The following is a 24,511-nucleotide window of genomic DNA, read 5'->3' as shown; positions in this document are numbered from 1 at the left end:
GAGAACAAGACAGTTGCTTTTAGTGGGGTTAATTTTCTGCATAGTAAGAAGATAATGTCAAATTTAATGTACCACATTTAAAGGGACGATAATTGAGTCTGGCCTTGTGAAAGCGTGAAGGTGCTGAGAAAACATTGTAAGTGCGTCCTCTGTGCGATGGGACATCTCAGTAACTTCTCTTTATTTTTAAACTCATTATTTTCGTATTTTATATGCAGACACAATCCTTCCCTTCAGGGGACATGTGTCAAATGAAGTAGTTGTCTTAAAATAGATCCCATGTGAGTCTGCAGTATTGCATGTCACAGTGTGCAACAGTTGTGGAGAGTGAACAGTGTTTAGACTATATAAATACCTATGAAAAAGGAATGTCCTGGGTCACGGTTTGGAATAATACATTCAGGAAGACTTCAGAAATTTCTGAAATTTGAAATTCTGAAATGTCTGAAATGAAATTCTGAAAATCTGAAATGTCAAAACCATTTAATCATCCTCTGCTTCGCTGGAATGGCAAAATAGTAAACATGTATTGAGGCTTTCTTGCTGTTGTGCTTGGCTTTAAAAAAAAAAAAAAAAACCTAAAACAAAACAGGAAGAGAAAGATGACTTTGCTTCCTGAATAAAGCAGATAGATTGTAAATAAATCTCAGCAATGAGTGGCCTTAGTTCCAGATTGCAAGTATAGCTTATGATTTAGGCCATTAAGTACGGTCGGGAATTAATTCATTGACTTCATAAATGAAAATGCAATTTGGGAAAATACTATGCCAGTAAGTCAGTTTGCTCTGCTCGATGTTTTTACTTTGCCCTTTTAATACCTGGATGCTAATACATTTTGCTCAATAGTGCCTTGAATGAAAGAAACAGGAGAAGACGTTTGATATCCAACTTGGTTATTTGCCTGCTGTCACAAGATGCCCAATGCAGACCAAACAGGGTGCAGGTATTGCATGAGATAATTCCCGATCCAGTGCGTGTCTTTTAGACCTAGAGAGTACTAGTTAGGGAGGGCAGAGGAGATTTAGTGTGCTTATGGAAAATACCACCTTCCCATACTGGAGGTTGCAACAGAATGGGAGAAGAGGCCGTGCAGTAAGAGTTTACCTTACGTGTGAAGCAAGATGTTATCCAGAGCTGATGGGGCACCTCTGAAAGTGAGCGAAAGATTTCGGTAAACAAGTTAGACAACACTGGGAAGTGCTAGAGGTCAGACTTCCCAAAAGGAAAAACATGAAGGTTGTAAGAAGCCAGTTCAAAAATTTATAGCGCTTAAAACAGCTGTGTGCCTTGCTGCAGGTTTTGTGGCAGGCTCTCTGAAAGTCAAAGTCCCCGGCACTGGGAAACTATCACCCGGGGAGAAGCTTTGATTTCTATCAAAAGTCGCTATTTCTCAGCATGCTGTGCAGCAGCTGCATAATTTAATAAAGATAATCTAGCTGTGGAGATAATTGACCATACATATTAGTGAAGTGGAGCAGAAGTGAGGAGAAAATAATTAACCAAAGCAAAACATGAGTTCCCCTTGTCTGGATGGTTTACTGAGCGAAGCAGCCCTTCCGAGGCAGCTGCCTGCACAGGCAGGCACGCCAAGAGGGCTCTTCTGGGCTCACCTCGCCTGCTCCGTGAAGGATAAATCCAATGGCAGAGCGACTTTTGCCACCCAAGAAGTTTGGAAAACCCTGCAGGATACACCCCGCCTGCCTGGTTGCTCCTCTGGGCTGTGAAATCCTTACAGGGCTGTGAAATCCTTACAGGGCTGTGCCTTTCCCTGCCTTTGCTGACGTGCTCAAGCATCTCCTGCGCTGTCCCTGGGCAGGCTCGAGTCCTGAAGCCTCTGGGTAACACTCTCCCTTCCACCGTTTGTTTTGGATATGAACTTCCTCGATGTAAAAAAGGTTGGCGCAGGGTAAATAAAACAATTCAGCAATGCATTTAAATTAAACTTCAGAATGAAATAGCAAGGAAAGTTGCCAGTTGTGGAATTAAAAAGAATTTAGCACATCTGGAAAAACTCTGATTGAAAATCTCTGTCTTACTGGCTAATAAAAGAATACTAAAATATCACAGGGCTAAGAATAAAGTTATATTCAGTATACAAGGAAGCAGTATTTAGAAGGGAAATATAATAAAATCAGAATGTCAGAGCTTCATTTTGTAGCCATCCCCTCAGCTGGCACGTAGCTGTGTAGATATTTCCTTGTAGTTTGTCAGTAGTTTGAAAATCACCATGTTTCTGGCTCTCCGACAGAATCTGTATTGTCTGAGTAGGGCTTTTCTGGATATCACAAAGTAATTGTTACGCAGACATGCATCATTATGAATTAGCAAGGTTAATGGACTTAAGACTGAATTGGTGTTAGTAAAGCACACAGTGAACTGAGAATTAGACAAGTACAGAATGTGTTGGGGTGTTATGAAAATTTTTGGCATTTTACTTAGATATTTTTGCAGCTTTATCTTTTCTTTCTTTTTACTACTTTTTGTGTAAAGAAGCTGGCGTGTTTTCAGGAATGATGCAAGTGGTTTGCAGATAGTGACTGTTGGCCTTGAACGCCACAGACGGAGTTAATGGCATGAGGTTTTACTCCCCTACAGTATCTAGCCTTGCATTAAGCTTACGTGAAACAGGAGTTTGCTTTTTTGCACAGTATTAATCCTGTTGGAAATAGAGGGAAGAGCTGTTTACTGAGATCTTCTGTCTTGTCCGATGAGTAGATATACCTACATCCTAGGGATGTTTGAAAAATAGAATCCAAACAGTCTTATCTCCCCTTGCGCTACCACTTTCCCGACATGAAAACAGAGAGGAAAGGTGTGATATGAAAGACACCCCCGCTCAGTATGGATTGCATGTAAATATTATAGAAAGTTGATACAATATTAACTTACTCCCACGCATGTAGGAGCGGTAGCCAGGACATGAATTGTATCTTATAATGTGGTTTAGCCTGCCACACTAGCATCTTACTTGCTAATCCATCTCCCATGGGAGGCCAGGTCTTAAAAAATAGTTTCAGGCTGGGAAGAGGCCAAATAGTTTATGTAAGTGAACAGGAAAGCACGTAGGGTGCTTGAAATGTGCTCTTTGTATTGCAAAGCCATCCAGTAGTTAATAGCCAAGACATGACATGTGGGAAGAGAGGGATCTTGCAAAATTTTTTTTTTTACTATGTGCAGATTGTTTGTCTGTAATAATAAGTACAGTAATACCTGTTTGTATGTCTTCTGTTCATGAAATCATCTGAATGACACAGCTGCTGGGGTGCTGTGCAGGTAATGTGGGAGATACTGGCAAATCCGTGAGTGCTTTCGTGCTGTGCCAGCACCCCAGGACCTGTGCCCGGGCCAGAGACGAGCACCGAGCGAAGCTGGGACTGGAAGGGATGCGCGTGCGGTTAGGGCACGCTGCTTTACCCACGCCGAGGTGAACACACTGGCTCAGCCAAAGGAAGCTGAAACCTATTGTGAGTCTGATTTGCAGCTGGGTAGTTGTGGGCTTTGTACTTCGCTACAGGCTGTTTTGTTGGTTTGGTTAAACTGGTTGTAGTGGCCCTTCATTTACCCTTCTCGTCCTCTGTTGCCTGCCTTCTGCCGCGAGTGACTCTCAAACCCAGGAACGCCGCGGAGCGGTGATCATCAGAGAGTGCTGCAGCTTCTTAGCCAGCTCTAGATCTGTACGGTGAAGTGCGAAATACTCGAGGGAAGCAGAGAGGAAGCCTTTGGTTAGCGAAGGGAAGTCAACTGTTGATGGTTCTTCTGCATGGAGATGGTTTGGGAGAAACTGGTAAAGACTGACAGCAATGAACAGCTGTTTTGTCAGGAATCACATCTTGCATCCAGCCTGCCTCATACCCTGACCACACAGTGCCATTTTATTGGGATAGATCAACCAGTTGTACTGCTAATTCCTCTGCTGATACGGGGATAAATGGAAGTGAAACCCCTAGGCCTGTAACTTATTTGACTTGATGAAGATGACAGGAGGGATGAACAGGCAAAAAGTGTCACCTTATCTGCAGAGCGAGTCAGTGTGGGGGAAGAGGGGGCAGGATGGGACTCAGCTTGGCAGGGGGAGGAAAGCATTGACAGCTGCGCGAGGTGGCACGTCAGCTTGTTCAGAAGGGCTTTAAACAGCAAGCGATGACACCTACAGTCCCGTCGGCTCTTCCTGAGCCTCAAAACAGGCCGAGGGAAAAGAGAAAGAAGAGAGCATACATTTTATTTTTAAAAACGTGAGGCAAAGAACATGAATATCGGAGAGTGGCAGGAGGAGAACTGTGCAAAGCCTGTATTTTGCCTTTGTCCTCCATTAACATTTAAATGTTGTTAAACATCAAGTCCTTTTTCACAGTGTGTACGTTTTCAAGTCGGCCTGAAAAGGCAAGGACTTTTGCGATGAGGCTAAAACAACCTGCAGCAGCAGAAAGCTCAGAAGAAAGCAAAAAAATCTGCAACGTGTTGAGGTTGAAATACTTTCCGTTAGACCTTGGCCTACTGCAAGGAATGACAGGAAAATTAATTCTTGAGGATATTGGCATTGTCAAAATGCTCCACGTCACTGTGGGAGTGAAAATTCCTTAAGGGGAAAACCTGTGGCATGCGCGTGCAATTGTTGTTGAAACAGCTCAGACGTTTAAACCTTAGTGCTGCAAAGAACAAGGGTTTTTAAGACCTTGTTGTGATTGTTAGATCTAACTTTCTCCTCTTTTTTTTTTCTTTTACACAGTGCCCACGTATCACAAGTCAGTAGTAACAGTCCTGCTTCAGGAGAGTAAGTGTTTCTTTCACAATTTCATAGCTACCTTTTTTTGTATATTGAGGCTTTTTAAAGTATTGCTGGTTATTCTTTGCTTTCTCTTTAAGGGTTGTTCTTACACAAACAAAAAAAAGACAGTTTCCCAAACCAGAGCATCTGCAATGATAATAAATCACTTCCTTCTGAAGAATTCTCAGGCCCTGGGTTCTTTCCTGCGCTATGCCGGTGATGTTTTGATTAGGCAGAACTTGCATGTTTAGAGAAGCCATTGGCACTTTGTCATCCTCTTGCTCTTGTTACACCCTGTTGGAACCCCAGCAGAGGGTGGGCCTTGACCCCACTACCAGAATTGCGAGCAGCAGAGCTAATGAATTGGCTCCCTTGCCAGAGCTGGAAATTCCCAATAGCTGATGGGTTTGCAGAACTGATTCTTGTCAATACATGAAACACAGACATACTTGCCTAGTTAAACCATGTGGTTTTTTGCAGTTGCTAAGATCTTTTGACTTTTTCGGGAACTGCAGTCTCAGCAGACTTACAACTATAACAACTTAGCAACAACTTTTGTAAATTCTCTGGAGAAGTCAGCCCAGGTACAAGTTCCCATACTCGTAGCTGCTCAGTTGAAAATTAACCAGCAGATCCTGCAAGTAACTTTTTTAATTATGGAAAAAGCCCTAGAAGCTATATATGGACTTTGGACAGGCGTGATTGAAAAACTCATTCTTCAGCAGACTACTTAAAACATTGCAAGAAACAGGGATGGGACAGGGATGTACAAAGATGTGTTTCTAAATGGTCTTTTTTGGGGAAAAAAAAAATTTAGATTTTGCCCATAAAAACTTCCTCTGATTAAGGAAGGAAGGAAATATTACAAGAAAATGTCAGTACCGAAATGAAGGAGATTTGGTTGTGTTGAAAGTGCAAGTAGTCTCACATCTTTAACTGATACAACTGCAAAGGCTTCCTTGCTGCAGCTCATGTGGAAGCCCTCGTACTGCCTGTGGCCGTGCTGGTGATCTCACACCAGAGTGAGTCAGGGGTGGCTGAGGGTGCATTCACGGCACAAGAATAGTGCAAGAACAGCATGAACTCAGAACCAGATCTGTGCTTGATCACCAAGTTAAGCATATGAGGAGTTTGTAGTGAGGTATCGTTTGCATGTTCTCATCCCTCGGTGAGACAGCAGTGAGTCCCCTTCTTGCAGATGACCCATTGCCTTACTGAGCTCGGATTGCACAAGAGACTTGACCGGTGTCAGCATGGCTGGGTATCAAATATAATTTTGTCAGAGCAAGGACTACTGAAGTGGAGGGTGCAAGTTAGGCATCAATGTCTACGATTGCAGTAAGTAAAATTAGCTCTCTTACTGAAGGTTTAAACATCCCTAGAAATAAAAAAGAGCAAGATGAATTGGGAAGGCTCGGCTCTTCTGAGGGACCTGAACATCAGGGTATCTGAAGATTTTGTCTTAGCTCTTTGCAGATGTCACAGCCCTAGGACATTTTATACTGCCTGCCATCTTAATAAAACATAACCCTCAGATACCCTTGCTTTATTTGCTGTAGCAGAGAGGGAGCTCCACAAAGTCTTTGAGCTCAATTGACCTTATTTTTCGGCTTGACAGGTATTTAGAGAAGACAATCCGCTCAGCCGTGGAGCAGCATCTCTTTGATGTTCATGGCTCAGGCGGCCAGAGTTCAGAGGACTCTGAATCGGGAACATCTTCAGCCTCTTCTAATGTGTCTGCCAGGCAGAGGAGGCGACATCACAAAGAGCAGGAGGAAGCCCGGAGAAACACAGACATGTACGAGCCTGATTTCTTTGTTTTGGAAAGTATATTTGATTAAGTGTACCCTAGTCTTGTCCTCTTATCAAGGCAATGCTTAGTTCTGTTATGAAATGCACTGGCTCGTGCCCCGAGTTGAAAGTGCAGAGCAGACTGCAGTGCCTGTGCAGAGCTCCATTGCATCAGTGAGAGCTGGGAAATGTAGAGTTTATTAGAGGTCGTGGAGTGGGGCAAAGCATGATAAGAATCCAGGTTTTTTTATGCAGTATAGCAGAGTTTTTAATTGCAGTATTTGGAGTTGTTTCATTACAGTATTTATTGCTTTAGTGGAAATTCCCAAGCAGTTGGCCCTATTGCCTGTAACTTTCTTTAGATAAAAACATTGGGTTTAGATGCTTTTCTGAATTCAGGATGTCTTCAAAAATGAGATCAAGTTCCCCTTTTGTATGTGGAGGCACAACTTACGTTTGAGTTTATTGAGGAGACTTGGGAGTTTGAAAGTAGAAGAATCTTCCTACTGATCAGAATTTAAGGATTCTTATCCACCCTGTTACACAAAGTTTAAACATGATTTAGTGGTGAATTTCATTAAATGTCTGTCAAAGAGTAAAAATAACACCTATTTTTCCTTTCATACTACTCTACTTGTGGCATATATTGTGTGGTACAAATGTGTTCTCACCGCAGCCTTAAACACTTGCCCAAGGCAGAGGTATCTTTGCAGAGCTGTAACTACAGACTTTGCAAGGCCACGATCTAGTCAGTGCTTACACATAGGTCTAGCTTTCACACAGCACTAGTTCTTGTAGAGAATGTGTATGCTTGACTGTAGGACTGGATTGCTAGGATTTCGAGTTAGATTCCAAAATAAACATCTGGTCTCTTATTTTTTCCTGGGTGCTGAATTCCCCAAATCCTATTGGATCTGCACCTTCCTATACAAAGCCACTTTTATACAGGTGCATAAGCATCAGTACCTTGGGTTAATATTGCAGCCATGCTGTTTCCCAAAATGTGTCAGTGCTACTGTTGTAAAAAAAATCCATAGTTAAAAATAAAGAGCCATTTCCAGAGTGAATGAAAACATGCTGTGAAGATGGACTAGGAAATGAGCTCTTGCAAGTCGCCAAAGTATCTGGCAGCAGCTCTGAAGCAGTTTTTCTTGTTTAGTAGCCCTGCTGACAGGCTTCTCAGGTAAGTGGGTCAGAGACTGGCTAGTGTACGTGTTTGGAAGCATATAGTACTGCAGGGCTTTTTTTTGACATTGCATTAGTGAACTGCCTTTGGACGTGGTTGACACCGTTGTTCAGGTTCAGTCCATGAAGCTGGAGCCCAGTCAGAAGTTTTGAATGCTGACTAGGGTTCAGATTGTTTTCACTGATTCCCTTAGGTCAGATTACTGGAACTCCTTTGGGTGAATTATCAAAGTTGGGAATTCCTTTCAAAAACTTCTTTCTGCTGTTGTTGTTTTGATTGTCAGTGACTTCATCTCCTTGCTTTGTGGTGGATCACAAGAGGATTTGTAATGTCACAAGATGGGACTTCAGACTGTGTTTATCGCAAAAACACATAGGTGAACTCCCAGGCTTTGCAGACTGCATGATCTACAGGCTATGTATGTGTAATTGGTCTGCTCAGGGGTTTCTAAAAACTTCTACAAAGGCAAATGTGTTATCTTAGAAGTTTAATCCTAGATTTATAATACTTCTTTGTATCTCCCTCCCACCAACAGAACCTGGAGATTCGTGATCTAGAAAATCACTGAAACATTCTGGTTTTGGTTTTGATCTGAATACTGTCATGCTGACACTGTCCAGATACTACAGACTAACTGGTTTCTTGTCACACCAGTGCAAGTCTAGATAAATTCTTTTGCTGTTCGTGAAAGCAGGCTTTGGAGTTGCACAGCACTGTATATGGCAGCCGCGCATACAACAGTTAGCAAACATTCCAGTTTCAATGTCAAGTGTAAGCTGCCTGCCTTTAGCCTCCGGCAGGGTAGGATAGTGAAGAATGAGGTGCATTGTGTTTCTTCTGTTCCCATAATGTAGTGATGTGTTATGTATGTGTGTCTTCATTATTGCATAAAGTAGAGGGAGGACTACTAAACAGGTTGTGAAGGGAAAACTGCGTGCTGAAGGACTCAGCAGGCTAATTGTGCAGGACAAGATAAGCCATAAGCCCTATACCAAGCTTCTGGAAAACATGCTCAAACTCTGCGAGTCCAGAAAATCCCAGCTAGTGCATCATGTGATGACTTAAAGCTGGCTGTCCTGTTCACTTCCCAACATAGCAGAACAGTCCTCTGTCCTAGCAGTTGAGTTGCTGTTGCAGAGATGCATTCCTTTTTCTGTTTCGTGTAATTCCCAAATAGAAGTCAAGCATTTGGCTAAAGCACCACACTCTTGCACTGGCACTTGAGAGTATGAGTAAGAGGGCCAATTATGCAGTGTCATGCACCAAAGGAGATCCTTGGACCGCAGCCGTGAATCACTTTCCTAAATCAAAAGCACGTGTCTCAAAGGAAAATATGCTGCATATTCTCTATAAAAAATACCACAGACAGCCAGGAGCTAGTCCAGCTTCCATGTGAAGTCAATGAGATTCTCTGTGTTGGCTTTAGTGGGAAGTGAATTGAGTCCCAAACAGTGATCCTCACGGCTTTCTCACTGAGGTGTATACACCCGGCTTGCACTCCTCAATGGGATTTAGCATTGCACACTGTGTGTTGTTTGCTGCAGTAGGAAGAACCAGAGATACTGGTTTCGTAGGGCGTAGAAGATGTTGCCGGAACTGCACCAGTCAGCATGACGAATTTCTCTATTGCTACCATAAATGTAGCGGGAGAGCGTTTTAAACAACCTCTTGTTCTAATGTCCCTTTTATTTGTAGGGAAGTCGTCAACAAAGAAAACATTCCCTCTGGATTCAGCAATCTTGAAGACTGTATTCTAGCTGCTCAAGAAGTAGAAAAATTACAAGACAACAGCTCTGGATACCTTAGTGAAAGGAATAAACCAAAACGGCAGAAATCCAGCACCAAGCTTTCAGAGCTTAATGACAACCAGGACAGTCCTGTGGTAAGGCAGCATGCTGTACTATTTGACACCTAGTACTAGGGTGGGAAAAATTCTCTTTTTTTTTTTTTTTTCTTCTTTTATTTCAGTGCGCATCTGGTTCCCTTGGGTAGCCATTTTTGCCTACAGTAAAAGCGTAAGTGGCTGTTTTGGATTATGGGGGACACTGGATCCTGCACTTGTAACCTTTGTGATGAGGCAACTGAAAAGCCGTATTTCTGCTGTGACCCTCTTATTTCATCTAGAGTCATTTTCTCTTTCCACAACTTTTTGCTTTTTTCTTCTGAATTCAGCGAAATATTTTGGAAAGAGAAAAAGGACGTAAGTCTTTTTCCCAGTCTTTCAGAAGTCTTGCAGAGAGTTTGGAACCTCACATGTAGGTTCACATGTTTAGGTCAAGTTTATTTTTGTATTCCTGCTAAGTTCTGAAACTGTAGGTCGCAAGAGACTTCTTGATGATGAGATGACAAAGGTGTTTTATGCCTTTTCCCTAAAGTCTGTGTGTTACTGCGGTGTTTGCAATTTGCAAAACACTTTGGAGTGTGTTGCTCCAAAAAATTATCCCTCTAGCTACCTTTTACTGAGGAGGTAAATGACACCGATATGACATCCTAAAAATCTGGAATACTGTAGAATTTTCTGAGCATATTCTTGTGTGACCTTCACAGTAGAAGACAGTTTGCCAACTTTTAGAAACTGTAGAATAAAACTGATGCGCCCTTCTTCCCTCTCAACCAAACCAGACACTCATTATCGTGTCAGCAGTTGAGAAACTGTACTGTGCTTCAGCGCAGGGTTTGCTTACAGTGGCAGAAGGCATGCATTACACGGTTACTAGTAACAGTGAAAGCTGTGTGAAAAGACTGTCCTTCTGAGCTATAAGGGCGTTTCCTTCAGTTGTACTTGATGAAGTTATAGAGCTGCTGTGAATTAGTTCCTTCTTAATGTGACATTGTGTTGGGACTCATTTTGTTTAGGTCACAAAATTGCAATGATCTGATGCTCTTACCGTGTGCAGAAATTTCAGAGAGAGGCAGATTTGCCTTCTCTTTGTGATAAAAAGAAGGCAAGATGCCAAAAATTGTCAGCTGTGCTTAGATTTAGCACTCAGTATCAGTAACCTCCTCATGTGATAGTTCATGAAAGAGCACAGTGAGATAGACACACTCTTGCTTTGTGGCTTTGCTTGTAGCAATGCACTTTAAGATAGGCAAAGGTCAAGTGCTTACACTCTTTTCTGCACCTCTTCTCTGTACCTGTGGAGTGTAATGCAGTTTAACTGTAAATGAGAATTTGACTCAGGATTTGGGAAAGGAAAGACTGACAGAAGTGTCCACTTTTGCTGTGGACGTGAAAAACATTCATGAAGTCTTAAAACATACCCAGACAAAATGTCCTCAAACTTAACCTCTGTCCACTGGACTTTACCCTGCCCCTCATTTTTGGATCTCTTGAGGGGCAAAGACTGAAAGGAACATAAAATGGACTAACCTTGCACAAAAAGCACTTTGACCAAGATGACCATCAGTGTGGTTCTTGCTTGCTTTGCTAGAGGAAGTGTCACAGTAGGATTTTCAACTGGGAGTATGGTTATGAAACAGCTTGCAGAGAGCATGGTGCTACTCTTTTTGAAGAGCAAAGGCTGCTTTTTAAATTTTCATGAGTGCACTTATTTCGTACTTGCATTTCAGAGAGTGCCAGCAGGATGTGTGGTGGTTTAGCTTTCTTTTGGCTACATCTTTACACTCCAAATAATAACCCAAATTAGACTACCTACTTGGAGTATCAAAGGGCATAACCTGCACCTTAGCATTTACTAATAGGGCTTTGTCATATAAATGAGTTTGTGATGTTGTATTTTCTTAGCCACCTTTTTTCTGAGCCTTCCTGCTTTTCAAAGCCTGAAAGAGTATGTAGGACAGTGTGTGGAAGCTTTCCTCTTAGCTGTCTAATTGCATCTGAGTCAAAAGCGTAAGTCAGCGGTGGAAAAACTGTCAGTTCCACTTTATCTCCAAAACAAACCAACCACAAAGCATTAAAAGCTTGTAACCGCATTTCAGCGACAGGGTAGCCAGATACCAGTAGGACTTGAAGAATCACATTGAGCAAGGCTGGAATGACCAAGCTGTGTCACGTTATGGGGCTGGAGGTGTGGCGGGTGAGAGAGAGCTGTGACTGCCCCAGAAAGTCTGTGCACGAAGTTCCCGGGGCTGGGGCAGGAATCACCATCCATTCTGATTGACTTCCTCCAATTTAAGAGCGACTTGCCCAAAAAACAGGGCAGAAAAACCTCTGGACATGTGCCTAAAGCGGCAACGTGGCTTGTCTTTGCAGTACTTTCTCAAGCTCTTAGAGGGCAACAGCGTTAATGTTCCTAATGATAGCCAAGACAAATTTTCGAACAAGTTGTCATAACCAGTTGAATCTCTTGCCCTGCATTCATATTGGCACAATTTAACGTTACCTCTGTGTACATGGAAGTCTTTTTGCATTCTTCTGCCCGTTTAAGAAGAAACTAAGGAAGGGTTTGGCTGAGAAGGGAAGTATTTTCTGAGATGAGCATAGGGAGTCCTGCTGGGAAGATGCTGTCGATTTGGGTCCCTGCTCTTACAGGACTTGTACACACCACAGAATTACTCTCAAGCTCAGCCTGTCTGTCAGTCTGTGAAATGGGAGCTGGCGGGGCACCATCCAGCATTATTCTGTTAGACGTTTTGAGGTCATCTGATAGAAGAGACAAAGCAGTGAGCAGTTGGGATTTTTTGGAGGTTACGGGCAATAAAAGTGTGGGGTTTGTTTTGTTATAAATGTGCAGCAGGCAGTGGTGTGATTGTTGTCTTGTTTCTAGAAGTCCTGGTGGATATTTCTATATTTGATCTGTTTATTGGCCTGCAGCTTGAATCTGTTTCTCTTGTGTATCTTACTGCTTTAACATTTACTGTATTACAGAGTATGGAAAGCTTTAGCTCATCCAGGCCTATAGACAGAACAGGACCTGATGACATGGAAATTTTATCTGAAGAAAGGTGATGTTTTTATTTTTATTTTAAATTTTTTTAAAATATATTTATGTTTTATTTTCCTTGTGGTTGTAGTACAACCTAAGAGATCTTCCAGCACAGACTGAGGGTGACATTTAGTTATGCTGCAGGACAGCATTACCAACCATGTTAGCTTCAAAATAGAACTATATGGAGGCACTGCGTATGTCGTGTGGGCTCTGCCCAGCAGCATACACCCCCAAGACTCTTCTCCCAACCTGTTAGGAATGCCACTGAAGATGCTTATGATGCAGACTTGGAATAAAGTCAGCTGTGAAGCACCTGAACCAGCACGCTCTACGCAGGGGACTGCAGGGCCTGTCTCACCTGGCCTCTGGGTTGGGAATCCAGCCCTTTTCTTTGTGCTTCACTCTTCTGCGAGAGCTGTACAGCTCAGCTCTGATCACCTGAGATGACAGTTTCTCTCCATGCTTATGTTTGTTGGGAGAGTAGTTATTGGTTTGGATTAAGGGCACTGGAATTAAATGACATTGTATTTTTCACAAATAGCTCCTGAGAGGAAGCAAACATACATGGTTTAGTAGTGCGAAGTGCTGCAGCCCAGAGTGTTCCTTCATTGCTGAATGAATTAGTAAGTGTGCAGCAGTAGCAAGAATCTAAAAGCCTACCTGTGCAGAAGTCCTGCTTGTTTTTGTTACAAGTCTGGTTTTGTATTTGTAATATGTTGGTTTGTTTTTGTTTTTTTGTAGCAAAGGAAGTGAAAACGATGAGGTTTTTTTCAGGCACTCTCAGGTTGGTATTTTTGGGGTTTTGTGTTTCAGTTTTGTGGTCTCTAAATGGGCTTTTTATTGAGCAGAAACAAGTAGTTAGGTGTATAGTTCTGTGAAATTTTGTTTCTCCCAGAGAAATGGAGTTAGCATTTGCTTTTTCTTTCCTTTCCCTCTGCTTTTTGTTTACATAATTTAGGGAGCCTCTCAACCACTGAGGAGTCTGAAAGCATCTGCTTCAGTCCCTTCGATCCCTCCTTGCCAAAACGGGAAGTGTCACCGAAGTCAGCACTTTGGATTAGTGACACCAAGTTGCCTTATTAATCATTGCAAACAGGGTGTGTGACTGGTTATCTCCCAGGGTAGTAAGATTAGCTTGTCTCTCTTACTTTGTCTAAAATCATTTGGTCTTTTATTTATGATTTCCCAGTGTGGCATGTTGCCCTTGAACCTAGGTGTCTGTGATCCATTTGTCTTAGAAAACTGGACCGTCTCCTGCTTCTCTCTTAGGGTAGGTGGTTGGGGTGGATGTCAGGAGAGGAGATGCAACACTGATGGCAGCAGTTTTTCCCCAACTTTCCATTTCTGCTCAACACCCACCTCCTGCGTTCGCTTTATGGTGTTTTTCATCTAACTGTCCAGCAAAGCAAAGATTGGGGTTGGGTTAGGTGAACACCTTTGCAGTCACTGGTTCATTTGGGTTTGCCTGAAAGGCCTCTCGACAGCCAGGCACTTAAAATGCTGAGGGGAATTGTCTGAGGCACCTCTCCCTTAGTTGTGCACCCATTTTAGAGGAGCACAGTAAAACAGCTGTTAACAATGTCTGGTTTTTCTGGCTATCTGGCGTTAACTGAGGGCTGATAGTATTTTTAAATTAGCCTCCTCTTGTGTTTTTTTAAAAATAAAAACCACTATGCATTTATTGCCTTTGAAGGACTTAATTTCTGGTAGGTATTATTTCCATCTAGCAGGAAAGGTAAAAGAGATTATTTGCGAACAGCTGGGCTCTGACCAGCTGTGTGGTAGCTGGGGAAGTTCATGGGGCACTGGAACAGGTAACCTCTGCAAGGGGTGTGCGGTGCTGCTTTTGATCACTGCTCTGACAGGGCTTAGATGGATTTCCTACTTTGCTCCCAGAGGGTCGCTGATCCCCAGTGATCCTACTCTTGCCTGTGAGCTGTTGGGTTTTCCGGAGCCTGGATTTTGCAACACCTCGTTCCTCACGTACCAGCTTGCACGTGGAGAAGGCGCTGTCGCTGCCATGCCGCGCAATACTCCCATTAAGCTTTTAAATTAGTCTGAGGGAGGTGAAATCATGAATTATGAAATCATCATCTTAAAATAAGCTTCTCCTTAGGAAGAGTTTTAAAATTTAGAATTTTAACTGCAGGAGAAGACGTAGCCTTAACCCAGAGATTGTATTATATAGGAATTACAAGGTCACATTCCTGCAGGATAGTTTTACGTTCCTTGTCCCTTATAAGCCTTTTGCTTAGGACAGCTTAAAGACGTACTTTTCATAACAAACAACTCATTCAGGATCAGGAAGGGACAGGGGCTTTCTTACTCTTTTCTCTTTCTCGCCCTGTCTTCACTATGAGGATATTAGGAAAGGTATTTGGAGTTTGCCATAGCTACTGGTTGTGCAGACTCGGGTCTCCATGAGGCAGTAAAAATACCTTGAAACACATGTCCTGAATGAATATTCAGCAATTTTGTAGCTTTGATAATCTGCCCTTGGAAGTAGCTAATCTCCAGGATGTCGACTGTGATTGGAACAACACAGGTTTCTAGAACGCAGGTTTTGATAAAGGAAGGGTGTTTGAGATCACACCAACATGGCAACAAGTGCAGAGGTGGGTTGGCGTGACTCAGGAGTAAGGCAGCAGAAGGGCTGTGTTCTTGCATCAGATTGTATTACCAAGAGATGCTTACGGGTGCTTCCTGTTTGTGGTTGTACTGGATGATCAGATGTAGGGGAAGCAAGCCTTTTAAATAAAATTGATTTGAATCCACATGTAATCGAACAGCATATAACTTCCTGATCAGAATTCAAAGATCTTTCCGTTGCCATTTACGTCTATCTGCTTGAGCTACTCTTTATGCTAAATCTCCTTTGGAGCAGGGAGAATGAAAGCAGCTGACTTATCCACAAGTTCCTTAGATCTGTAGTTACTGGTACCTGCAAAGCATGGCTGCAGAAGCCGCTTCTAAAGAGCAGAACTCTAGTGCTTACTTTGAAGATTTTTTTTATTTTATTTTTTTTTGTCGTCATTTATGTAATAACGGCAGTGTACTGTGACTGCCAGCTGCTACTGAGATCATCAACTTGCTACCCCTTTGGTTTGTAAGAAATTGTGGCACCTAAACACAGTAGTCTCTCTTACTTGATTTTTGTCCTGGAGCTTGGCAACTGATGGCATCAGGAAATCAAATAGGAAAATAAGTGAATTATCTGAAAATGGGAATACTGAATTATCTACCACTCTACGGGTTTGGAGTGTTAATGCAAAGAAGGTTAAACATCTGCTTTCTTGAGTCTCCTGGGTTCGTACCACCATTGTTCTTCAGAACGCCTAATGATTTATTCATTGTATTAGAGGCTACATCAGTGAGCAAGGAAAGGTGAGTAACTGGCTGCAGGCACAGCACAGGCCTATTTTAAACAGCTTTTAAATATTTCCAACGACTGAAGTGACTTTAGAAGAAAGAAGACATTGATATGATCTTTCTAATATGTCTGTAACAGAAACGTTTACTCATCTGGGAAGTACTCTTATATTTGCTGCAGATATCTTTTAGGAGTCTTGGTAAGTCAGGAGATTGTACACTCTTCATAGAAAGACATTTAAGTCTGTAGTTAGTATCAGTGGTGGTGCGAGATGGTATTTGCAGGTTGCTCCCTTTGCAGTTGTTAAAATCTAGGTAAGTTCCTTTCTTCACACCTCTTGATGTTATTAAAAATAGCACCTATTTTGAAGCTTACTGCGTTAGCACTACTTCTTTCAGTCTTAAAATACTGTGCTGGCAATTTAAATGCAGTTTATCCACTGGTACAGTTTGTTCTTTAGTAAATGTAGAAGACTGCCTGTTTCTGGCCACTGACCAGTCTTTCTGTTTGTAATGTACACTGACTTTTTAGATCCTGGCAAGAAATTTGTTACTGGACCTTAAAGAAATATTTAAGTCCTCCCAACCTGGAAGCAGCTTAAAAGATATTGAATGGTGAATTAGCATTTTTCCATGTACAGCTCTCCCAATAAACACGTTTGTAATCAGATTTAGTGTCAAGCTGTACGAATTATTAGTGCTTGGCAAACTGTCATCTAGTATTTCCTTTTGTTATAATGTTTCAAAAAGGCGATTTATTGAAATGAAAAGGAAATACAAACCTTATACAAATAAAGTGCAGAACATTCTTTACACGTACCGGGGTGTTCATCACCCAGGTTTTTAGAACCGTAGAACAGCCCAGTTTGGAAGGGACCTCGAAAGATCACCTGGTCCAACCTTTCGTGGGAAAGGGAGCCTCAAAGGGGGGGGGGGAAACCCCAAACACATCATTAGCTTTGTGCAGACGAAAAAAAATTGTGTGCCTTAGTGGCATGTACTAAGGATATTGATTCAGTACTGTTTGGCCAGGCTTCTGAATTCACAAGTGAAATAGATCTGAATGTACCAGTTATTTTCTTTAGGCCCATTTTCTTCATGCATCAGCATGTGCAGATTGCAAACTAGATTATCAAAATACCTGTGGGGGGAAAAGTCTGCGTGTTGACCACCTGCTAGACTATGTTTCAGAGAGTTACGCCTAAGCTGTTCTTACCGAGATCAAATCGTTTATATAGTGATGTAATGCTGTCTGTACAGACAGCTTTGTGTTTGTTGGTGTGTTTTTACATATCGCTGTGTATGTTTGTGTACATGCTTTACACTTCCTTTTCCCTGCTGCCCTCTGTGAGGCATTGCAGCTAATTTATTTCAGAGTGACAAAACTGCTCGTGTCATCAGGCGCTATTACAGACACGCGCACTGTGTATTTGGATTGTGGGAATGGCAGTGATTTCTGCATAAATGCACACGACGTGTGGTATGTGCAGGGGTGAATAGTGGCGAGACAAACAGCAATTGCTTCTAGGTAGCACAAAATGATGAATCATTTACTTGACAGCATTCTGCCTTTTTTTTTTTTTTTTTCCCCCCCTAAGTCATTGGATGCTTGTCTGAATTTTTTGGCTTTTTCCCAGAGTCCACAGTGCTTCCAGCTGAGATGCCAAACCCCACTGCCGTTTGGATTTGCGCAACATTGCTTTAATACCCAGAGCTCCTCCATAAATAGTTCTGCTCTCCCCACGCCCAGCTAGAAAACAACCAGAGGAAATCGGGGAATGTGCAGCCAGCACAGCTTAGCTGGCACTAATTGATCTGAGCCAGCACAGCCTGCATGAGAGCATTCATGTACGTAGCCCGCACCGCTTGCTGTCTGCGGCTGCTACCTCAGGAGCTCCGGTGCCTGCTTTTTAGAAGACACCATATTGCTACAGCCTTACAACAGCAGCAGCAGCGTTTTTATTGTTGCTCCAAGGAGTTGGGCTCCTGTAGGAAGTGGACGCAGCCGCCCCCTCTCTCTCCCTTTCTCCCTGCCTTCCTCCCTCCCTTTCCATCCCAGTCGATTACTGGAGGCTTTTTCAGCTGCATGCAGTTGTCAGGGCAGGCAGTCTTGGGAACTTGCAGTGGATTTCTAAAGAAGGAAAAATTCAAGGAAGGCAGATGGACAGATGTTTTTACTGGTGTGAGTGAGCAATTAGTACGTAGGGGTCACCGAGGAGGGGATTTGGAGCTGCAAACATCAGGGTCTGTTTGTTTGGGTCATTTTAGCTAAAGGCATGAGCTTAATGCCGCTGTGACTGCCGGGGCGTTTTTTCCTCCTCTGCTTCCTGAAACATTTTTATTTTTTTTTCCTTTCTCTCTCATTTCTGTGGGTGTATGGGAATATAGCTGACTTCAGGTATGAAGATTCAAGAGCATACAAGCATTCCTGAAAACAAGTTGCAAAGAAATCAAGATACTGATGATCAGGAAAACAGCTTTGTGCCCGAAGTGCCTCGGCTGGATTTGACAGCGCTGTGCAATGACAACAACTGGGAAGGTAGGATTGTGTGATGGCTGGTGGTATGAGTGAAACGAGAGAGAGGGAAACCGGAGTGGGCTGGGTGTATCTTTATGTGATCATGTTCCCTTGCCAACAACAACAGGAAAGCGATTTTGTCCTGAAAATGGAACTGAAAGTTTGGCAAAACTTGAAGCAAAGTACTGGATGGGTACTAATTTTAACTGTCACTTAGAGGAAGAAAATTAATTGTTCTATTCTTAAAGTTACTTTCATGGGCTGTTTAGTAGCATTAAGTCCCTGAGTGTTTCAGGGTAACTTATTTGTTGGTGGTTGATCACTCAAGTATTAAGCGAGGCTGCCCTGCACTTCAGAGAAACTGAGTATTTCACAGTCTAAAAGGAACTTCCTTCTTTCTCCCTTTTCTTCCATTTCAGTCACTATTTGGAAATAATGATTTGGATCTGAACAGCACAGCTGGAAAAAAGGCTCTCTGTCTGCTACTTTGTCTTTTGATGGTTTTTACAAAAACTTTTTTTTTTTGAGTATGCTGTGAAAAAATTCTGATCACCAGCTCAGATGGAAGTGTTAAATTGCATGTGGTTTAAGTTACGTTAGTACTGTTTGTTAGCTCTCGTCTCCAGAGCGCGTGCTCGGTGGGCTGTTTGCACTGACTCACTTGAGAGTGGGGAAATCATGGGGAACTCTGTGGGTGCCGTGAACCTCAATTTCACTTGAAATTGAGGTGAATTGAAGGTGTCCAGCGCCTCTGGGATGAAACCTTTTTCCAGTTACTGAGTATGTCTCTGTGTACAAGCAAGAATTCTTCTGTTAGTTTGTGCTTTAGGAGTGAAAGAGGGGCTTTGACAGGGAAGAAGCAGGAAAACGCGAGTATGGTATTTTAATAAAGCAAGCGAGGGAAAATGTGTAACTAATTTATTGCTCTAAAAAACCAATCTCTGAGGAACACTGAGAGGTTAAGTTCTCTGCTCCTGCCTCCCCAGCATACGTGACCTAGTATATTTTACCTTTCCCTCCAAGAAGGGAGTAGTTACGACATGGGTAAAGGAAACCCGCAGCCGTGGCTGCCTTTGATTCAGCCAGGCAGCTAGTCATCATGGACGAGGGCGAATTTCTCCACTTGCTTGCTAGGTGGGGATTCCCAGGGTGGTATCACCACGCATGCAGCATGGCTGATCAAAGCACCATGGAAGGGCTCCCGGGAGGCCTTGACTGCCTGATGTGTTTGCTGAGATGGTAATTAGCACTGCCCTGCAGGGTCTCGAGCCAGGGTGAGCACGTCTCTGTTCTTAGAGGTGATGTGTGGCTTCAGCCGTCATGTGAATCTTTGGAAATAATGACTCTCTTATTTTTCTTCCTGGGTTACTAATGGGAGTCATATGAATGCATGAAGGGGAGAACACAGCTCCTTTCTGTCTGCCAGCGGCTTTCCTGTCGTATGAAAGGAGTTGCACCTTTGGTACAACTCGCTCTTCATAGGCATGTGCTTATGTTTGGATTCTAGCGTTCTTGCCCTGCAAATACGAAACAGGATTATGAGCATGTGCGACTGTGCTTGAAGAGTGCTTCTCTCTGATCCTTCCTTCCTCCATTCTGCTCATATATATTTCACAAGAGGAGGAGGTGGGCAGTTGTAAAAGAATCAGCTCTCTGAGGTGAGAGATGTCATCATCTAAAATACGTGCCTTCCAGAATCACCATTTTGTTGGCACAGATGAAAGAGCAGCAAAATGGTGCCTTCTGTGTCTCAGCAAGGAGCAACCGAGTCTTTCCTAGCTGTGGATGTGAAATCAAGCTTGCAGCAGCCGGGAAGGGATAGATCTTAATGTGAGCTCTCAGACTGCTTCTGCAGCTAACAGCAGTGTCTGTCATTGAGACTGGCTTTGCAGGACAGGGTTCTACCACCCGTCCACAGCTCTAGCAGCCAGGGCATCCTCCCTTCCCCTGCCAGCCAGCCTGTGTCACTCCAGCCTTCACACATCTCTTCAGGCTCTGGGCCGCAGCTCTGGTTGCATCCCCAGTGAAAAGGGAAAGGACTGTGCCTCCAAATGCAGTAACACTCAGTTATTTCTTGCTTTGCTGTAGCAAATTTGGTAGGTCCATCTCTCAGGAAATCACTCATTCTTCCAGGACATAGTTGAGCTGACTTTTGGGGACAGGGTCATCTGTATCATACTGCAGGAGGTACGTCTAGTGTAGACATCCTAGATACATTTAGGAGGGCATCTAGTGACCAGGGCAACTGCCGGGCCTTTCACAAGTGGCTTGTGAGAACAATTACAGGTTGAGGGGTTGCCCTCAGCTGTAGCTGCCGCTGCCTCCAGTCAAATGTTAGGCAAGCACCTTGAAGAATGGGCACAAAATTACACCAGAGAACCTTGTCCATTGACTAGCTTTGATTTGTCACTCAGGCAGGCTCTCCATCATGTTAAGACCAGAGCTGCCTTAAAATCCCTCATCTCGGGGCACAGAACTGTGATAACTGCTGCCAGGTGAGCTGGCAGGGCCCCCTGCCTTTTATGTTATGCTAGAAGTAATTTTTACCAGATTTTTTTCTAAGGTTCACCACATAATCAAATCTGTACACAAGAGGAGAGATTTGCTGTACTTCTCCAGGCTATGTTGCCTTTACCTAAAGCTGAGCAGAGTGCATAAGCTCACGCTCTACCATGTGTCCACCTTCTGTGTCCACCTTGCCTGCTTCGTATAGGTGCCTATAGGTAGTAATCATCAAGCTATTGATGTAGTACGCAGGGCGTCAGCAGCCAAATTCAAGTGCTGAATGCTTAACCTAGGTGCATTTCCCGTGGTCCAAAAGAAGTATTTAATAGTGTGCACTTGGCAGATGCAAATCATATAGTTTTATTCTCAGGCTGGATGCGAACCGAGCCGTTTGGGTGAACTGGGAGGACTGACTGCTAGGCTTGCCTGCTAAGCCAGTCGGTTGGTGCCAGCTGAGACGGCTTGTGAGCAAGCGTTTTCAGAGCTACTGCCATAGCAAAGGTTTTTAATTATTGGGGATTACATCTGAATCGAGTGCTGTGAGCGAGGAGGACAGAGTGTTCTCTGACAGTCCAGCACTATTGTGCAGATTTCTTACCAAATGTTTCTAATTCAAGCCCAGAACTTGCTCTCCTGCCCTCAAGGAAAATCTGGAAGTGTGTTGCTCTCCAGAACAGCGACTGGCACTGTCAGCAGCTCGGAGCTGAACAGGCAGTTCAGTAAATCGATACGATGAGTGTGATTGCTGCCTACGTTGCCCGATTACTGACGCTTTAAAAAAAGTTCTGTAGATGAGATTTCAAGCAGAGTTTGCAGTAACAAGCACTTATGAAACAATCAGTGGACGTTTTTCTGCAAACTTTCAAGCTTAAAAGAAAAAAAGAAAAAAGCAGAAGTTTAAAACGCAATTTGAATTCTCAGTGTTGAGAACTCAAGCATTGTAGCTCTTAGAGCCTGAGGGTGAAGCTGATCTACAAATAGTTTCGACACTGGCTTAATGGATAATTTCCCATGAAAAAAACCCAGAGTAATGCAAAAAAAAAATTCCAAAGCGTATGGCATCAGGGAGGCTGGATTTGGATTTCTTTTATTCAACGCTGTGGATGTAGGTACATCAGTGTGTTTGTGTGTAACACTCTTTAGCATAAGAAATCAAAAGGTGATGAAACACTGCATTTTTATTGCCATGTGTAGAAAAGAATAATTGCATTGTTTACTGATTTTATTTTATAGCGTCAATATTTTAACAATGTATTTTTCGTTAATATGAAGTTATGTTATAAACAAAATAGAAAGCTGGCTTGCTAGCTGAGGGATGTGTTATCTCACTAACTCAAAAGGCGTGGTAGCGCTTTATTTGCGCCATTCTTTTTCGTCTACGTAGGAAGAATACCTCCTGATGTATTCAAACAAGGATGTTCTCAAGCAGTTATTGATAAGATGAGTAAAATAGGTTGTTACTGAGCTGGTGAATGTTTTGGGGTTTTAAATTGCTTTATTCATTTCATTATGAGGGGTCTTCCTGGGGTCTTTCAAGTGGGATTTCATACTAGGACCTCAGGTGTTGTAATTAGTGTAGGCTTTTTAATCCCTCCGGACCTACTTTGGTTTACAGCAGCTAAGGTTTGGCCTCCTTTGTTTGTCAGATGGGTGTGCGTAAAAGCAGCGATAGCAGCATCTACCCGCTGTGTGACTGCCGAGAGGGAATCGGGAGATGCCTGCGGCATTTTGCCAGCTGCACCTCAGGTGGGAGGTGTGGGTGGGCATCCTTCTTGACCCTGCATCCCCCAGTCACCCTGTGGCAAATATACAATGTAATGACAAAAAAAAAAAGCCCGTTTTTGTCAGCAAGGCGGCTTGGAGTTCACCAGTAATCCACCAGTTGGGTACAATTAACCTTTCTTTCTTCTGGCGTGATACAGGTTTACTAACAGCTCCAGCCCTCCGTGCGGCAGGTTGGCAGAGAGGTGGTGTTGCCATTGGCGTATGTGGGCCTGCGGAGTTCGGCAGAGCAACACCTGGCAGATGGCTGACAGCTTTGCTGAAAGATTAGCTGGTTGTGGGATTTTGAGAGGGAGTGCAGCACTTCTGAAGGACTACAGGCTCAATACCAGCGTATTTCACATCTTCCGCCCCGACTTAGTAAAGGCATACCTGGAATGCATGCATTGAGAATCGAACCAAGAAATAGGCAGTTTTCCCACCGTTTCTCTGCACTGGTACAGCCAATATTCCCAGATATTTTTTTTTCATGAAAAGTTGGCATTAGGAAAAATGGGGACAAAAATAGTAAATGGAAAGAATGTGGAGACGAGTAGAAAACTGAGAGTTTTCTCTGAGCAAGAGAGATCTGTTCAAGACAGAAGATGAGTAAGGGTAACTGCTCTGTCAAGTCAGTGGCAAAGAAAAGATGAAACATTTACATTCTTTGCTGAGATTTCATTCTTCAGTTAGCAGAAAGGGGAAAGGGTGACAACATTAATCCTGATAGTGGATACCTCAAACCTTAACCATTAAGTCCAGGAATTCAGCAGCCTTCAGAAAAGGCTCAACACTTCGATAGCTGTCTTAGATAAATGAATAAAAAAAGATATTATGTATTCTGTTAAACAGGAACTGATTGATTGGTTGTGCACTGTCAGAAAAAGCGGTGGCTTACTCTTTGTGGATTCCTGTGTATTTGTGCAATCCAGCAATTCCAGTGCTTCCAGCTGAAGCGCCTGGCACCTGGCCAGTACGAGAGAGAAGGCAGTTGGACTGCAGCTCTGGTCCACTTCGTGGTCTGATGTAGATAAAAGCCATAATTCTACATACTTAAATATGTTCTTTAATTAATTGCTCTGTTACTTTCTGAGGGGTTAGCCATTTTGTGTCCAGATGAGATTTTTTTTTTTTCTTCTAAATGCTTACAGTCGGCAAGGGAAACAAGTTACCCATAGAGTCAGGCCTTCCAGGAGCAAGGGTTAAAAACGGCTGATTTTTCTACAGCAGCCATTTCTTCTGTCAAGTCTCAAATCTGATTTTTCCTTTTAGGACTTTTTTCCTTCTCCTTTTTAACACTTTCTCCCTTGGAATGTGAGTTTCTATGTTTGGGCAGTATTTTGAAATCAACAGAATAGAAAGTACACATTCAGTCTCGGCTAGCTTGCATAATGTGCTTTGCTGTCTTTTGGGGTTTGATCAGAGGCTCTTTGAGCCATTGCAGTTCCCTGAATGTCGCATGCTATCTGGTATACAAATCCACCTTGGGACAAAGTCACATGCATCATGCATGATTAATAATGGCTTTGTTAGCTGGTGTGGTAGGAGCTTAATTTGGTTACTACTAAATACGCTGCTGCTTTCTTCTAAGTTTATTCCATCTATGCAAATCCCATGGAGGTGTGATTTAACAATTTCCAAGAGCAAATTCTGTTCAGGGGTGAGAATGCGTTCCAAAAATGGGAAGCGAGAGGTGTCTGGAAGAATTGCGTGCATCACTTAACCAC

The 24,511-nt window shown here is 43.0% G+C and overlaps 1 protein-coding gene across 1 annotated transcript in view; it reads left to right on the top strand.

Annotated features, from left to right (window-relative positions):
• The first annotated feature begins 2,793 nt into the window (after positions 1–2,793).
• LOC104161069 (protein FAM13A-like) overlaps positions 2,794–24,511 on the top strand; it is a 38,723-nt gene continuing 17,005 nt past the window's right edge. Inside the window, 9 exon segments of the mRNA XM_009699381.1 lie at positions 2,794–2,812; positions 3,274–3,327; positions 3,330–3,402; positions 4,724–4,771; positions 6,384–6,563; positions 9,438–9,624; positions 12,571–12,647; positions 13,373–13,415; positions 18,389–18,539. Coding sequence (XP_009697683.1) covers positions 2,794–2,812; positions 3,274–3,327; positions 3,330–3,402; positions 4,724–4,771; positions 6,384–6,563; positions 9,438–9,624; positions 12,571–12,647; positions 13,373–13,415; positions 18,389–18,539 — 832 coding nt within the window.

This window comes from Cariama cristata, unplaced genomic scaffold, assembly GCF_000690535.1.
Source record: "Cariama cristata isolate BGI_N322 unplaced genomic scaffold, ASM69053v1 scaffold624, whole genome shotgun sequence".
Classification (NCBI taxonomy): Eukaryota; Metazoa; Chordata; class Aves; order Cariamiformes; family Cariamidae; genus Cariama; species Cariama cristata.
Note: the sequence above shows the minus strand (reverse complement) of the source record. Positions and strands in the feature narration are given on the sequence as shown.